Source organism: Hemitrygon akajei, chromosome 13, assembly GCF_048418815.1.
Source record: "Hemitrygon akajei chromosome 13, sHemAka1.3, whole genome shotgun sequence".
Lineage (NCBI taxonomy): Eukaryota > Metazoa > Chordata > Chondrichthyes > Myliobatiformes > Dasyatidae > Hemitrygon > Hemitrygon akajei.
The window spans coordinates 17760151-17777242 of record NC_133136.1 but is presented as its reverse complement, the minus strand read 5'-3'; the positions used below and the strand labels follow the sequence as shown (position 1 = coordinate 17777242).

The following is a 17092-nucleotide window of genomic DNA, read 5'->3' as shown; positions in this document are numbered from 1 at the left end:
GGTGGTGGGGGAGGGTGGGAAGGAGAAGGCTGGTAGGTGTCAGGTGAAAAACCAATCAGAGGAAAGATCAAGGGACGGGGGAGGTGAAGCAGGGAGGGGATTTTCATCTGGGACCTACCAGCCTTCTCCTTCCCACCCTCCCCCCACCTTCTTTATAGGGCCCCTGCCCCTCCCTCTTCAGTCCTGACGAAGGGTCTCAGCCCGAAACTGCTCGTTTCCACTGATGCTGCCCGACCTGCTGAGTTCCTCCAGCTTGTTGTACATGTTGCTTTGACCCCAGCATCTGCAGCATATTTTGTGCGTGCACATGATCTCTGCAGTGTTAAGTCTAAGAGCTTACAACTTAGGCAGTTCATGTACACAAGTTCCTCTTACATAAAAGAAAAAACAAATGAAAAAATTGAGAAGTTGAGTATGATTAAAACTCCAATCGCACTCAAGGATCCACAACACACAGATCTAAGAGATGTTCTGGGCTTAAATCCAACTGTGATTCTGTTGATAAAGACTGTTCACTCTTAAACAAAGAAACTCTACTTAGATTTTTTTGAAACTGTTAGACGCGGAGGTAGGCAGCAGAAAATGAACTTAATGACCTTAAGAACCAAAATTAACAAATTTGAATCATCCAAAACTGAGAAACTTACCTCTGGCATTGTAACGGCAACATCTACATTGATATATGGCTTGATGCAGGTACCAAGTAAATAGCTTCCAATAACTTTTACAGAAGTTGGGGGTAGGAAGTGAAACTTCCCTTTGACATTGTATGGTACTTGAAGGAAAGGAACTTTAACATTCTTTGGAAGCCAGGTCTGGTCCGTAATCTGTTGAAATACAAAGAACAGTTACCAAAACAAACCCATTCTCAACAACATATGATTTATCCACAAGGCAATAGCTTTAGTGTTTGGTCACAATATTCCATTATTTATTAATTTAGAGATACAACATGGAACAAGTCCTCCTGGCCCAACGAGCTGTGCTGTCCAGCAACCTATTTAACACAAGCTTAATCACACGACCAATTAACCTACTAACCGGTCCATCTTTGGGCTGTGGGAGGAAACCAAAGCAGCTGGAGGAAATGCATGTGGTTCACAGGGAAAATGTACAAACAGCTGCAGATGGTGCTGGCATTGATCTCCAAACTTGAGAGCTGTAATAGCATCATGCTGACTGCTACACTACCGTGACTACCCTTAGTCTTATAGCTAAAAGTATCACGACAAAGGTCATAGCACACAGACCATTAAATACCACAGAGCTTAAAGAATATCAAACAATCACAAGTTTCATTTACGTGAAAGGAAGGAGAGGAGTTAAGTTTTTTAATTAGGGACAGCATCATGACAGTTCAGAGTATAATCCCGTGGAAAATCCAGTGATGTTATTTTGCAGAGCTTAGGAATAAGGGTTCAAAGTACAATGTATAAATTATACAATGCTGAGATTCGTATGCTTACAGACAGCAACAAAGCAAGAAACTTGAAATAACAATATTTTTAACATCCAATGAGCAGAGAGAGAAAAGAAACAAAATTCATGCAACAATAAAAGCAAGCAACAGCATTCAGAAGCACTGAGTTCATAGACCTAGAGCCCAGAGCAGCCAGAGTCGGCCCATAGCCTTAGTCTCAGTTCATCACACAACAGGGCAAATCACCATAAGGCTCACAGATATGAAGCCTGGAGCAGCCACAGCAATCTCACAGCCTCCGCACCACGGACAGAGCAGTAAACATCGCGGAAGAGCGAACGGAAGCAGCCTGAACCTCACTTCCAGTCCCAACACCGTGCCTTATTGGTCCATCTGAGCCATCCATACACCACGCCATGCCCCACACAAGGATCTGGGCCTGCCGCACTCTGGGTCTGTACTCCTCCGCTCAGCCCGAGGCCGTACTCGACCTTCCCAAATTGGCTCGGCGTTTAGATCAGTCCAACCTCGCTCCCAGTTTAGTGGGGACAAGCTCAGAAACTCTTCTTCAACTCGCTTGCTTCAGCTCCATCTCCAACTCCATCTCTGTTTACCCCTCGACCTTACTCTGACCACTTCTCCGCGAACATGCTACTCTCCAACTTTGCGTCGCACCTGCGCGGCTCAACCCTCGTCTTTGCTCGCCTCTTCACTGTTTACAGTGATAGTTTACCACAGCAATAGTGTTATTACTGAAGTATTCAGTCGTATTTCTAGCCTTATGAACCACCAGTGAGCTGTTGCCCAACTTCAGTAGAGCCATCTTAAACCAGAAGTTTAACTAAAATCAATTAGATACTATTGTACCGTAGATCCCCAATAGTTAGCAGGTTTCAGAGGAAGAAGTATGGAGGGAAACTGCAGATAGCTGAGGGAATAGTAGGGTTGGAGTAGCAGGTGATTTTAATTTCCCACATATTGACCCTTCCAAAGGAGGTGTAAGGCGCCCCTTTCCTCTACTAGACTGCAGATCACCCTTGGGCAAGGTGTAGCACCTGATCAGCCCCCGATCAGGGTCATGTGAAGCCACGGGAGCAGGTGATGGATGGTTGTCTGAGCAGCTGGTGCATATCACAAGTCCTGGTTATGTGATCATTTACGCCAGGCTGACAATCTCTGAAGAGTATCGATAATGACTTGTAAAGTCAGTGCCCAGAAGGCGGCAATGGCAAACCACTTCTGCAGAAATGTATGTCAAGAACAATCATAGCCAGCGTATTTGCCTACGTCATACAACACGGAACACAATGACGATGATGAATATTGACTGGGACTGCTATAATACTAAGGGATTAGAAGGGGCAGAACTTGTTAAGTATACCCAGCGAAGTTTTATCAACCAATATGTGAATGACCACACTGGAGAGAAAGCAACATTCAACTTCCTGTTAGGAAATGAGGCTACACAAGTGGCTGACGTGTCAGTGGGGGAGCACTTTGGGACCTGTGACGGTGATCTTATTAGTTCTGAATTATTTATGGAAAATGATAAGACTGATCCACAGGTTGAAGTCCTACATCAGGGCAAAGCTAATCTGGATCGCATTAGATAGCAAGTTGCAAAAGGTTGATTAAGAAAGGCTGTTCACAGATAAAAGGATGTCTGATAAATGGAAGACTCAGATAAGGAGCGTTCAGGACCAACATGCTCCTGTGTGAGGGAAGGGCAAGGCTGGCAGAATAAGGGAACCCTGGCTGTCGAGAGGTATTGAGGGCCTTTAGAGGATAAATGAGGCATGTGTAGGTAAAAGGAGGCAGTATACATCAAGCATTGGCATCTAGGATCAAGTGAGTCCCTTGAAGAGTATGAGGGATGTAGGAACACGTTTGAGGAGGAAAGCAGGGGCACAAGAAGCAGACATAAGATATCCTTGGAAGATAAGGTAAAAGAGAATCCTAAAGGATTCCCCAAGTACATTATAAGCAAAAGAGTATGAGAGAGGAAGAATATATTATTTAAGGATCAATGTGGTCGTCTATGTGTGGAACCATGAGAGACTCGCAAAGCCTTATACGAATACTTCCCCTCTGTATTTTCCACGGAAAAAGTAACAGATGCTATTGAATTCAAGAAATAGACCATCGATGCCTTGAAACATATTGATATTACAACAGAGGAAGCGTTGACAGCTTAAGGCACATTATGTTATGGGGCAGGGGAAGAAAACAGTGGGGCCTTGGCAGAGACTTTTGTATCTTCCTTAGCCACAGGTTAACTACCAGAAATCTTTAATTTTAAGGTAAGTTGTACAGACAGGCCAGGGAGCTAAAGGATTGAGAGCCCAACTTTAATTTTGTCTCATGAAATCATCGTGAAAATGATGCTTTTTGTTATGTTTGTACTGACAGAAAAATAAAAATTTCATTCATTCATTCATCCATCTGCATTTGGAAAGGCGTAATCTGATTAGGGATTGTCAGCATGGTTTTGTGCCTGGGATATTGTGTCTTTTGAAGAGCTGACAAAGGCAACATGGTTAAAGACACTTCTACATGAACTTTAGCAAGGCTTTTGACAAGATCCCACATGGTAAATGCATTTCGAGTACGGCAATGAATTCTCAGGCTGGAAACCAGAAAGTAAATTGCACCATATTTAAAATATTTAATCATTTTGCAGAAAACAGAACAAAGATTGGCATATACTCTTAAGATTAATGATGAAATTTGAATTATCAAAATGAATTATTTTAAAAATTACCTCAAAATCTACTGAATTGGCATTTGGTGAGAGATAGTCAGCTTTCCAGAGTTAGATTCCTACTCATTATCACTTTGCATCTCATGCACCATTCTAAAGATTCACTCCCTATACTGGCATACCATAACTTCAGAATTCACGATCAACAAAATGCACTGTAGCAATCCACCACAGCTTCTTCAAAAGCAGCTTGCAAACCCACAAACTCAGGGTAAGAGAGTAATTGCCTTGGTGCATCACTACTTGAAAGATCCCCTCCAAGACATGCAGCGAGCGTCCAGACTAGCCTCAAGTGGTTTAAATATTGGAACTCCCTCCCAAACCTTCATGAAGTTTGCATAGAAGGTTTTAAACAGTGGCTCAAGGAAAATTGGGAGCCTTGCTAATGACACCTATATCTCATTACTTAAATTACAGGATGGAAAGATCAACCAAATCAAAAACTGCAAAGAGGAAGAAGATGTGAAGACATGACATGACAGAACAATATTACCTTTTACTCAGATTAAAGCCATTACACTACTGTGGCAGAAGCAGTTCAAGAGATTCAGCAATGGGGTTAAAAACTAATTATACAGATTCCTCTCTCAGTATTTTTAAAACCTGCGCTAATGCCTTCCTCCTTCAATTAAGATACTTCCTTTTACCCAGCCATATCTACTTTAGATAGTATCAGCTTTTATTCATCGAACATTTCAAATATTCATGTGTACCTTCCAGAAACAGCCTGCAAAACAAAACGCCATAACTGCTCAAAAGGTATTCTGGGACAATGCAACAGAACAGAAGAAGAGGCACTCAGGAAAGAATACCAAAAGCTTACACCCACGTGCAGGCACTAAAGGTTGTAGAACGCAAATAGAAAGCTCAATTGTAAGATTAATGATACAGCCCGTTTTTCTCTTTTGGAAAGATCCATGCATAAGAAATGTGGGTAAAATGTAGGCAAATGGGACTAATTCAGTTAGACAACCTGACGACATGGACGAGTCGGTTGAAGGGCCTATTTTCCATTCTGAATAGTACAACGACTCCTCTTAAATGGCTCAGAGCAGATGCAGAAAAAAATGCTCTCCCCGGCTAAGGAGTTATAACTGCCCATAAACATTAACATAGAATTAGAAATATTAATGTCCACTTAACATCCCTAACACAAAGGTACTGAATACCTACATTAACTTGCTCAGTTTTTGGTATTTTTTTGAGAAGATCATTCACTTCGTGGAGGAAAGCATCAATTGTCTTGCGTTTCTTCTCCTTCAATTTTACTTCTTTTAGAAGTTCTTCAACCTGCAAGTGATAAATAATTTTAAGGTCAAAGGGTACACAAAATAAATTCACCACTTCAATTATATCATAATTTAGTACTGATCTTGTCTTTCTGAGTTCACTAACCTTGCAACACTTCCAAAGATTCATCACAAAAGATACAGTTCAATATAGCTACAATGACATTAAACAGTCCAGTTCTCATCACTGGCAGATCAAAAACGAAAGGATAGTTTAGTAAGAAAAAGATGAACTCTCAAAATAATAGTGCCAATACAGTACTCACAATACAGGCCTATACAACTGAATAGCAGATATAGCGTATGTGACGTGGCAAGGGCTGCAAACCATCACAGACTTCAAAGCCAAATGTTGTGGTGCCGCCAACATCCTGGCCTCTCTCCCAGATTAGCTCAATCACTTGGTTGGTTCGATGTCACTAACTCTGAGCCTCCGAGGAAAGCCACTGCTAACGGACCGGACAGCATCCCAGAGCGAGTACTCAGGATGAGCACAGCACAACTGGCAGGTGTGTTTACAGATATTTTTAATCTCTCCCTCCTCGGCATAGAGTGCCCTCCTGCTTCAAATTATCCACCATTTCCCTGTACCAAAAAAGACCAGGGTAACATGCCTGAACGACTGGCGTCCTTTACACATCTGGAGAAGAAGGATGCTTATGTGAGAATGCTGTTCTTGGACTACAGTTCAGCATTCAACACCATAATTCCATCTGAGCTCGGCAGAAAGCTCAGAGACCTCGGCCTTGACCCTGCCTTATGTAGCTGGATCCTGGACTACCTGTCAGATCGTTGGCAGATGGTAAGAGTGGGCTCCCTCACCTCTGCCCCGTTGACTCTCAACACAGGAGCCCATCAGAGCTGTGTACTAAGTCCCCTCCTTTATTCCCTGTATACCCATGACTGTATCGTCACCCACAGCTCCAATCTGCTTACTAAATCTGCCGACGACACTACATTGATTGGCCTAATCTTAAACAATAAATAGGTGGCCTACAGGAAAGAAGTCATCTCTCTGACACAGTGGTGTCAAGAAAACAACCTCTCCCTCTATGTCGCAAAAACAAAGGAGCTGGTTGTGGATTACAGGAAGAATGGAGACGGGCTAACCCTTATTGACATCAATGGATCTGGGATTGAGAGGCTAAACAGCTTTAAGTTCCTCGGCATCCACATCATCGAGAACCTCACGTTGTCTGTACACATTGTCTGTGTGGTGAAAAAGGCACAACAGCAAGCATCTCTTTCACCTCAGACTGTTGAGGAAGATTGGTATGGGCCCTCAAATCCTAAGAACTTTCTACAGGGGCACAATTGGGAGCATCCTAACTGGCTGCAGCACTGCCTTGTATGGGAACTATACCTCCCTTAATCAAATGGTGCGGACAGCCCAGCACATGTAGTTGTGAGCTTGTCATGATTCAGGACATTTAAAAAGGCAGGTGTGAAAAAAGGGCTGACAGATCATTGAGGACCCGAGTCACCCCAACCACAATCTATTCCAGCTGCTACCATCCAGGAAACAGTACCGCAGCATAAAAGCCAGGACCAACAGGCTCTGGGACAGCTTCTTCCACAAGGCCATCAAACTGATTAACTTACACTGATTTGAGTGTACTTCTATGTTACATTGACTGTTCTATTTATTATAAATTACTATGACTGCACATTACACATTTAAATGGAGACATAACGTAAAAAGTTTTACTCCTCTTGTACATGAAGGATGTAAGAAACAAAGTCAATAAAGTCAACTCAATAAACTTCAAGTTTGGAGAGATAGAGTTGTGTGTAGTATGTGTGCAATCACCCACGTCCATTATCCAACCAGCCCAATTCTATAATGTCAATAAAATACTAGGATCTATAGTACACTAGATATTACACTTGCATATAACTATAAGGACCAGGAAAATCTTAATCCAAAAGAAAAATACTGCAAATAGTTCAGAGGCATGCCTATTTAGAACAGAGATGAGGAGGAATTTTAATAGTCAGAGGGTGGTGAATTTGAGGAATTTGTTGCCATAGGCGGCTGTGGAGGCCAAGTCATTGAGTATACTTAAAGCGGAGGTTGATAGGTTCTTGATTAATCAGGGTGTCAAAAGTTACAAGATGAAGGCAGAAGAATGGAGTTGAGAGGGGATAATAAATCAGCCATGATGGAATAGCAGAGCAGACACAATGGACCAAAAGGCATAATTCTGCTCCTATGTCTTAACTGACCGTGAGATCATGCAAGAAATCTGCAATAAAAACAGGAAACCCTAACAAGTCAAACAGTGTCTGTGAAAACAAAAGATGCTACTATTTTAGATCAAAGCATTCAGTTCAATGAAATACAATGCATTTTTCCATTTATTTCCAGAATACTTTAGTTTGACTGTGCTAAAGATGCTGATATTATCAGGGAAAGTTCAAAACTCAGGAGTTAGAATGAACCATTTTAAACACAAATTCACATGCAAGTCATTACTACTTTGGCAATTCCCACCAGCAAGGTATCAAATTAAATTTAAAATGTCAACATAATCCTATACCTAGTTAATTCATAGAGAAGCTGCTTACAAAATAAATTAAAATCTGTTCCATTTACTTATCAAAGTAAAATTCCATCATTTTTGCAAAATTTATGCAATTATTAAAAAACTGCAGGGAGAATTTTTTTAAACTTAAGCTGCTATGAACACAAGTTGATTTAAGTACTACTGAAGTATATAAAAGAATGAAAATATTTACAACTGGCAGTAATACAGATCATCCCAGTAACAGCAAGATGATTTTCAATTGAATTTAATTAAAAATGTAATTTACGTTGCCGTTTCAACAGATGTCATGACAGGCTGATAGAAGAATTCAACACGTTTTTCGTTGTTTAACATCCCTATTTTAACCACTTTGCTTGACAACTTTGTGTTTTATTAATAAGCAGGACAATATCTCAATAGACCAATGCATGTACAGAGTTATTTTCAATAAAATCAATGAAGCTAATGGTGTTTTGTTCACTTATAAGTTTATTTATTTATTCATTCATCTATTTATTTTTTTTATTTATCCACTTCGTTGTTTATTTTATATATTAAGAAGCAACAGAGAATAGGCCCTTCGAGCCGCAACGCCCAACAAACCCCTAATTTAATCCTAATCTAACAACAGGACAATTTACAATGACCAATTAATCTACAAATCAGTATGTCTTTGGACTGTATGAGGAAACCAGAGCACCCAGAGGAAACTCACACAATCACAAGGAGAACGTACAAACTCCTTACACACGATAATTCAAGATTGTTTAGTTCATAAGAAGGCCGTTGACCTGAAACATCGACTAGTTTTCCACTGATGCTGTCAGACCAACTGAGTTCTGCCAGCACATTTTGTGTGTTGCTTAAGATTGTTTAATGTCACTTTCAGTACACAAGTGTAAAGAAGAGCTGTGTTTTTTCATCAGTGTGTTCTTTATATAATTATGTTTTTTTGGTGCAGTTTCGGACCTGGAATAACAATTATCTTCTTCTCCTTTACACTTATGCATTGGAAATGACATTAAACAATCCTGAATCTTGGTTGTGAGGCTGAATGAGATTACAGAGGATAGGAACAAAAACCACAGAGGGATATTGAAAAAAGGTAGAATAAAAAAAACCTTTGCAAGATTTGGGGTCATTTGGGACTTCATGGAATAACTGCTAAGATTCACCCTAGAGAAAGAATTTATTTTGGGAAAATAAAATCACTGTCGTCTGATAACATGCATGTTATGTTCTAAGGGAAAGAACTGGAGCAAAAAAAAACAGAGCTTTTAATCATGTAACAATCAAATCAACATTCAAACATTCATTCCTGAAAGCAACTCTTGCAATAACTTTCCAACCATCACATTTTATCTTCATTATAACAGTGAGCAGACAAATAAAAGAGAAATAGTTTATTTTAAAGTTGCAGAAACATTAGAAAACAAGAGTTAACTGATGCAGTACCTGCATTCTTAGTAGAGTGGAGTGAAAGAGATTCTCTGTTTCTTTCAGCTGATTGAGTTCCTCACTCGTTGGTGGTTTGTATAGTTCTCTTTTACTTAACTTCAGAGCCCTTATTAATCCAACATCTGCTTTTTGTTTTTTCTTCATGTCACTGCTCTTCTTTCCAGATCTTTTACTCTGATCATCTTCTTCCTCTTCATCAACACCACTGCTTTCATCATCTTGGAATGATTCTAGATCCTTTAATAGTAAGCACAGGAAAATGAAATTATAAATTACATTTAACATATTACTATATACTTGCAGAGTTAAGTGGCAAATCTGTAACAGCACACAAGTGTTACGTACCCCGTAACTGGGTGTCTTAACAGCAAAGATAGAAGTATCCGTTGGAGTCTGGTACTATTTTCAAAACAGTGTTTATTAGTAAAATATACAAATCAATATCAACAATGCAAATATACAGATAATACACGTTAGCAATACTAAACCTAAAAGTGTGGGTATAATAATAATCAATAATAAACAAGCTCTATCGTTGTCTAGGGGATAAAGAATTATTATGGGAAAGTATAAAGTTCCGTTCAGTTCAGTTCATGTAGGCTGAGGTAGTTGTTGGTTCTTTTGTTGTAACTGTTGGACGGAGAGAGAGAGAGAGAGAGAGAGAGAGAGAGAGAGAGAGAGAGAGAGAGAGAGAGCGAGAGAGAGAGAGAGGGCGAGCAAACAGTGACAGCTCCAGTCATTCAAACCTTCCTTTACTTTCTTGATCCGTCGATGTGGTGTTGTGGCCATTCAGGTATGACCCCTCTGTCCTTTAGCTAGACCGTTCTTCTATGGTGGACTCGTCACCCAGGCAAGGGTGGACACACACACAAGCCCCCACCGGCCTCGCTATACACACTGAGAGTTAAAATTCACCGATCCTTCGTTCAGTCTCCGATGCCCCACACTTTTCTCGTGGGTTCCAACACTTAAGCAGTGCTCACTAGTGAGTCTCTTGGTGCGTCTGAGGGGTGTCTCCCCAGACCTCACTTTTATCCCTACTCACGGGGTCTCAGGTGTCAATCAGTTTTGAATGGCTTAGCCCATCAAACCAGCCCACTCCGGCTGTCCACTGAGGAATTTTAATGAACAGAATAGTACCAAGTAAACAGCCCTCTCCGGAGCCGTGAGTCTTACAGGAGTCATAATATGGTCTCCCTCCCCCGGTGTTATCAGCAGCTGATGTTCCCACTTGTTTTCCTCTTATCTGTGTCTCTCTCTCATGAGCAGCGTGGTAACAGTAACAGCTTGTGATTCTCCCAGGGGAGGGGGACATGGGCAACCTTGCACCCTTCTGCCCATCAGAGCTGTTCATCCTTCATAACACAAGCCACATGCAGACTCCACCATTAACTGGAAATGACTGTTTGTAATTCTGCTGGAACCATTGCACGGGAATGCATAGTAACCAACTCTGCCACTATATGCACCAATTTTCCACAGGAAGGCAGGAAGATAGATTACCTTAAGATCACTCAAGTATGTGGGAAGTCACATTAAACATTGTACAAATTTGATCAACAACTGGACAGAGGAAATTCCAATCATTATCTTCTTAAACAGTCTGATGCGAGCCACCCTCAGTACTAAGGCTACGTCCAAACTAGACCAGATAAATCTGAAACCGAAGCTTTTTCTCTTCATTTTGACCCTCCGTCCATACTGAAACGGCATTTTCATCCCCCGAAAATGGAGATTTTCAGAAACGATCTCCAGAGTGAATAAATCTGAAAATGCTTAATATCCGGCGTAGTGTGTACAGGGTAACCAGCTATTTTTAAAACCGCTGTCGTGACGTGCCAGAACAAATGGTGGCGGCAGCTGGCCATTTCATTGTTTTCTTAAACGCAACCTCCAACACCACAACAATATCTGACAATAGATGTGTAACAGCCTAATGTAACATTGTATGGAAATACAAGATAACACTGATGAAGACATGTTTCATACATTTAACAAGGTGCTTTATTAATGCATTGCTTGTGCAAACATTCAATAGATGCAATTGTCACTTCTGCCCAGTAACTCGTTTTATTGCACACATTAAATACAGCAAAATAATACACAAAAACATGGCAAAAGTAAAGGCAAACAACAGCAAATTTCACTTTTGCCCAGTTACAAGCCTTATTGCATTTAGTTGTAGCTGTCGTCCCTTTCATTGGTGAAGATACTATGGCTGTAGGAAATGTTTCTGGACAAATGCGCACCGTCTTTCATTTGGCAATTCCTTTTTAAGTTTTTCTAGTCTGTAACTGGACAAACGTGCACCAAGTATACCGTTTCCTCTTTGCTTGTTTTCTGTGTGTCCTGCACATGCCCAGTAGGAGGAGATTTGCCCAAATATCCGTTTTAATGTAGACAGAGGTATTTTTTAAAACGCCTAGTGTGGACGCCTGTCATTTTTACGCGAAACCGGCATTTTCAAAATTATCTGGTCTAGTGTGGATGAGGAAGTGGAGGGATGGGTTAGTAAATTTGCTGATGACACAAAGGTTGGGGGTGTTGTAGATAGTTTGGAGGGCTGTCAGAGGTTACAGTGGGACATTGATAGGATGCAAAACTGGGCTGAGAAGTGGCAGATGGAGTTCAACCCAGATAAGTGCGAGGTGGTTCATTTTGGTAGGTCAAATATAATGGCAGAATATAGCATTAATGGTAAAACTCTCGGCAGTGTGGAGGATCAGAGGGATCTTGGGGTCTGAGTCCATAGGACACTCAAAGCTGCTGTGCAGGTTGACTGTGTGGTTAAGAAGGCATGCGGTGCATTGGCCTTCATCAACTGTGGGATTGAGTTTAAGAGCCGAGAGGTAATGTTACAGCTATATAGAACCCTGGTCAGACCTCACTTGGAGTACTGTGCTCAGTTCTGGTCACCTCACTACAGGATGTGGAAACTATAGAAAGGGTACAGAGAAGATTTACAAGGATATTGCCTGGATTGGGGAGCATGCCTTATGAGTATAGTTGAGTAAACTCGGCCTTTTTTCCTTGGAGCGGTGGAGGATGAGAGGTGTATAAGATGATGAGAGGCATTGATCGTGTGGATAGTCAGAGGCTTTTTCCCAGGGCTGAAATGGCTAACACGAGAGGGCATAGTTTTAATGTGCTTGGTACAGAGATGTCAGTGGTAAGATTTTTATGCAGAGGGGGGTGAGTGCATGGAATCGACTGCCAGTGACGGTGGTGGAGGCGGATCCAATAGGGTGTTTTAAGAGATTCCTGGATAGGTACATGGAGCTTAGAAAAACAGAGGACTATGGCTAACCCGAGGTAATTTCTAAAGTAAGTACATGTTCGGCACAGCATCGTGGGCCAAAGGGTCTGTATTGTGCTGTAGGTTTCCTATGTTTCTGTTTCTAAACTGAACTTGAACCATATCACCAAATACTGCACTAAGCATCAAAGCCTTTCCAAGTTTGAACCAAAGGGCTGAGTCCAAAGGTGGGTTGAGAGTCACTCTTTGACATAAAATGACATTTTACCACCTATGACTTCAACGGCTGAAGTCCTATTTCAAGCAAAAAAAGATGATAGTGGTGTTAGACATCAGCTCAGCTCCAGGGTATCATTGTCTTATGTCTCTCAGGGCAGGGTCTTTATCTGAACCAACTCCAATTGCTTCATCAATGACCTTCCTTCCATTAGGTCATGGATGTTTGACTCTGTTCACAACTCTCCAGTAAGTGAAGTTGTTCACACTTACATGGAGCAAGTTTTAAACAACCTTCAGACAAGAACTGATAAGATGCATGTAACATTCGCGCTATGAAAAATCCCCAGTAGTGACCCTCTCCAACGAGAGAGCCTGACCACCATCCTGGTCATCCAAAATCGTCAAAGTTAATTCCTTCAAGTTCACGTTTATTGTCCTCCAACTGTACATATACACGACCAAATGAAACAACTTTCATCCACGCTATGGTGCACCCCCAATACATATATAACATACAACACATAAAACAAAATACACCTTACTGCCCTATTGTCTTTGTTTATTATTTACTGTAATGCCTGCACTGTTTTGTGCACTTTATGCAGTCCTGGGTAGGTCTGTAGTCTAGTGTAGTTTTCTTCTGTTGTTTTTTTACATAGTTCAGTCTAGTTTTTGTACTGTTTCATGTAACACCATGGTCCTGAAAAACGCTGTCTCATTTTTACTGTGTACTGTACCAGCAGTTATGGTCAAAATGACAATAAGAAGTGACTTGACTTGAGTCTCCTGCAAACTTATAGCGGCTCCCTGACACCCGCAAATGATATACAATATCCCGGAAATTGATTTTTGGGGGAGCGGGAGTGGGAGAGGGAGAGGTGTCATTCGTTCATTCGTTCATTAGCATAGCTAACGTTGTTTAAACTAGCTGGCTAGCTGCTAAGGAGCCACCCTGTTGCAGGCATCCCACCTCTCCCGGGAGTCTCCTGCAAATTGATGTGAGTTTTTGCAAGTTGGGATGTCTGTAAACAGCAAACACCACACTGTCCTAGTGATGAAACCTCAGTGGTGGCAGGGTATTCATTACTCTCACAGTCTGGGGGAAGAAGCTGTTACCCAGTTTGACAGTCCTAGTCCTGATGATCCTGCATCTCCTTCCGCATAATGGTGGATCAAAGAGATTTTGGGATTGGTGGTAGTCTGAAAAGTCATCTTGGGAATCACCAGTAACCAGCAACCAAACTGGGCTGTCCATTAATTAGATGTGGTAGATTAGGTGCTGCACTCAGCTAAAGAAAAGTACAGTACAACAGACCTTTTGGCCCACAATGTCTGTGCTCAGCATGAAACTGATCTAACTGATCACATTTCTCCGCACATGGTCTACATCATTATGTTCCCTGCCTCCTTGTTTGCTGGTCTAAATTAGCTCAAAGTTCCAAGTACATTTATGTATACTGCACACAAGCTTGAGATTTGTCTTCTTGCAGACAAGCCACAAAATAAACACAATAGAACCCCTTAAAAAAAAACCCACACAGCAAAAACCGTCAAATACCCAATGTGTGAAAAAAAGAACAAATCGTGCTGCAGAACTTGTAATGCGTGACAGATGACACATACTGCTCATAGCAGAAGTTGTTCTACACAAACACCATCATTGAGTTGTTGTGGTCACTTTAAGAGACGGTGTCTGATGTAATAACGTCAGTGTAAAACGACTGTTTTTGGTTTGCTGGTAATGGAAGTCAAGGGCTGCAGCTTTCAGTAAGCACATAAAACGACTTTTGCACGTTTTATTCACAAAACCCAACATTGTGAACAAATAAAAGTAAACAAATAACACACAGAACATTAACCGCAGAGTCCCTGAAAGTGGAAACCACAGCCATCAGCAGTGAGGTGAGTGAAGCCAGTCCAGGAGCCACCAAGTCAGTTCAGTGCTGTGGCGAGTGCCGATAGTTGTAGGCCACAGCTGCAGAATCATCTCAGCATTGAAGTGCCTTGAGCAAAATAATGCAAATGGTTTTTTAAAAAATGTAAACCAAAACACATGGAGCATAAGCTGCAGAGTCCCTGAAAGTTGGTCCACAGCTGTGGAACCTGTTCCAAGCTGAGGTGAGTGAAGCCCATCCAGAAGCCCGATGGCTACAGGGCAATAACTGTTCCCGAACTTGGTGGTACGGGACCCAAGACTCCTGCACCTCCTGCCCAAGAGTAGTAACAAGAAGAGAGGGAGACTGGTCAAATGCAGGCAGGCAGCTCTGAACACCTCCTCTCATCCTCGACAATTTTAACCTTTCTCGATGCTTGACCTCTCGATCTACCTTGGCTTAGCCCTTGTACCTGATCCGTTTGCCTGCACCACACTTCCTCTGTAACTAACACTACATTCTGTTGTTTTTGCTTCGTACTCCCTTGATGGAGCATGAAATAAAACCAAAAAAATGCAGATGCCAGCAATCTGAAATAAAGCCTAGGTATATGGAAACACTCATCAATTCAAGCAGCATTAGTAGAGAGAAGAACAGAGTTAATGATAAAAACAAGAGATTCCACAGATGCTGAAATTTTAAGCAAAAGAAAAAAAATGCTGGAGGAACTCAGCAGGTCAGGTAGCATCTATGGAAATGAATAAACAGTCAATGTTTCAGACTGGTACTCTTCATCATATTTATTAACTACAGGATTCACACCACCAGGTTCAGGAAAAGTTATTATTCCTCAACCACCAGGCTCCTAAACCAGATGGGATAACTTCACTCGCCTTCATCACTGAACCTATGGACTCACTTTCCAGGACTCTTCACTTCATGTTCCCAATATTTATTGCTTATTTATTAGTAATTTATTCTTTTTTGTATTTGCAATGTTTTTGCAAACAGGCTGTCAGCCTTGTTGTGTCCCAAAGTAAAAGAATGTCAGGGTTGCATATAGTTATATATTTTTTTTTTATAATAAATTTACTTTGAAGTCCTGATCAATGGTCTTAGCCTGAAACATTAACTGATCCTTCCCATTCATTGATGCAGCCTAACTTACTGAGTTCCTCCAGCATTTTGTATGTGTTGAACAGAGCTGATGCTTCGGGTTGATCTGTCATCTGCAGGACTGTTATTCATGTTTTGGAAGTATACATGAAGATTATGACTTAAGCCCTATACTGGAATTAAGGTCTTGGTCTGTGAACGCCTTTTCCTCAGACATCCTTACAGGAGGCAGTGATGGATTTTGTCAGGAATTTGATGGTGCAGTGGAGTCAGGTTTGTGTTGAGAGTTGTTGAATAGATACTTTATTGATCCCAAGGGACACTACAGTACACAGATAAACAAATATTAGAAATTAAAAGAGTAAAAATAAGTTGCCTAAGCCTAAGGGGTTCGCTCTAGCAATTTAAACACTCTTTCCTAGACGGACTTTCCAAGGGGGACTCTGCAAGGTCCACTATGCTGACTCCAACATTGTTGGGCCGAAGTTGGTGCAAGGAAGCTCGTCGGGTTGTATTCTCAGTTTGAACGTAATGGTAATACAGGTGAGTGCCTTGTTAGGCCATTTCAGTGAAGAGTATGCACTTTAACAACACCTTTAGGAAAGAGAAGAATGAGTGATGACGATTCGCACAAGATCTGACACTCTTAGAACTGCATGCCGTTATGACTTAGTTATAACAATCTTGGTACGTGGGGGAGAAACCGGTGTACCTAATTCCTTACACGAAAACCATTCCGATCAATGAAAACAGTGCACACACCTGTTGCTCGACAGCTTGCAGACCGGATTCACACCTCTTTCTCTTCATCTTCCCCGTGTGTTTTAGAGGATCAGTATCTCTTCCACATGTGCTTCCCAGTTCCGCTCAGTGTGACTCCATGCTTTGTCGGAGTCCTGCCTCCAGCCACCCGATTGGTCCAATGCCGCGCCACGTGCTACGGAAAGCCTCAGGACCTGCCCGTGATGTCAATCACTGCATGTCGAAATGCTTCCCGGTGGCTGCTGCTGCTGCAAGTATCCGAAACCTGGCGCAGCCGCCGCAAGGGCTGGGTGGGGAAGGACCACAGTGAAGGATTCTTCTCCTACTGGGGAGGGAGGAGCTGGGTTGTAGCAGGAAGCCCCTCAGTTCTTATTGTAGCAGTATACCACCCCGGAGTAGCACACACACA

At 41.7% G+C, this 17092-nt stretch overlaps 1 protein-coding gene across 1 annotated transcript in view; it reads right to left on the bottom strand.

Annotated features, from left to right (window-relative positions):
• nol6 (nucleolar protein 6 (RNA-associated)) overlaps positions 1 to 16824 on the bottom strand; it is a 106167-nt gene extending 89343 nt beyond the window's left edge. Inside the window, exons 1-4 of the mRNA XM_073064213.1 lie at positions 16684 to 16824; positions 9454 to 9693; positions 5355 to 5471; positions 648 to 827 (exon numbers count right to left, since the gene is read on the bottom strand). Of these exons, the coding sequence (XP_072920314.1) occupies positions 648 to 827; positions 5355 to 5471; positions 9454 to 9693; positions 16684 to 16731 (585 nt within the window). The 5' untranslated portion in view covers positions 16732 to 16824. The remainder of the gene's footprint in view (positions 1 to 647; positions 828 to 5354; positions 5472 to 9453; positions 9694 to 16683) is intronic.
• Between the last annotated feature and the right edge of the window lie 268 nt (positions 16825 to 17092).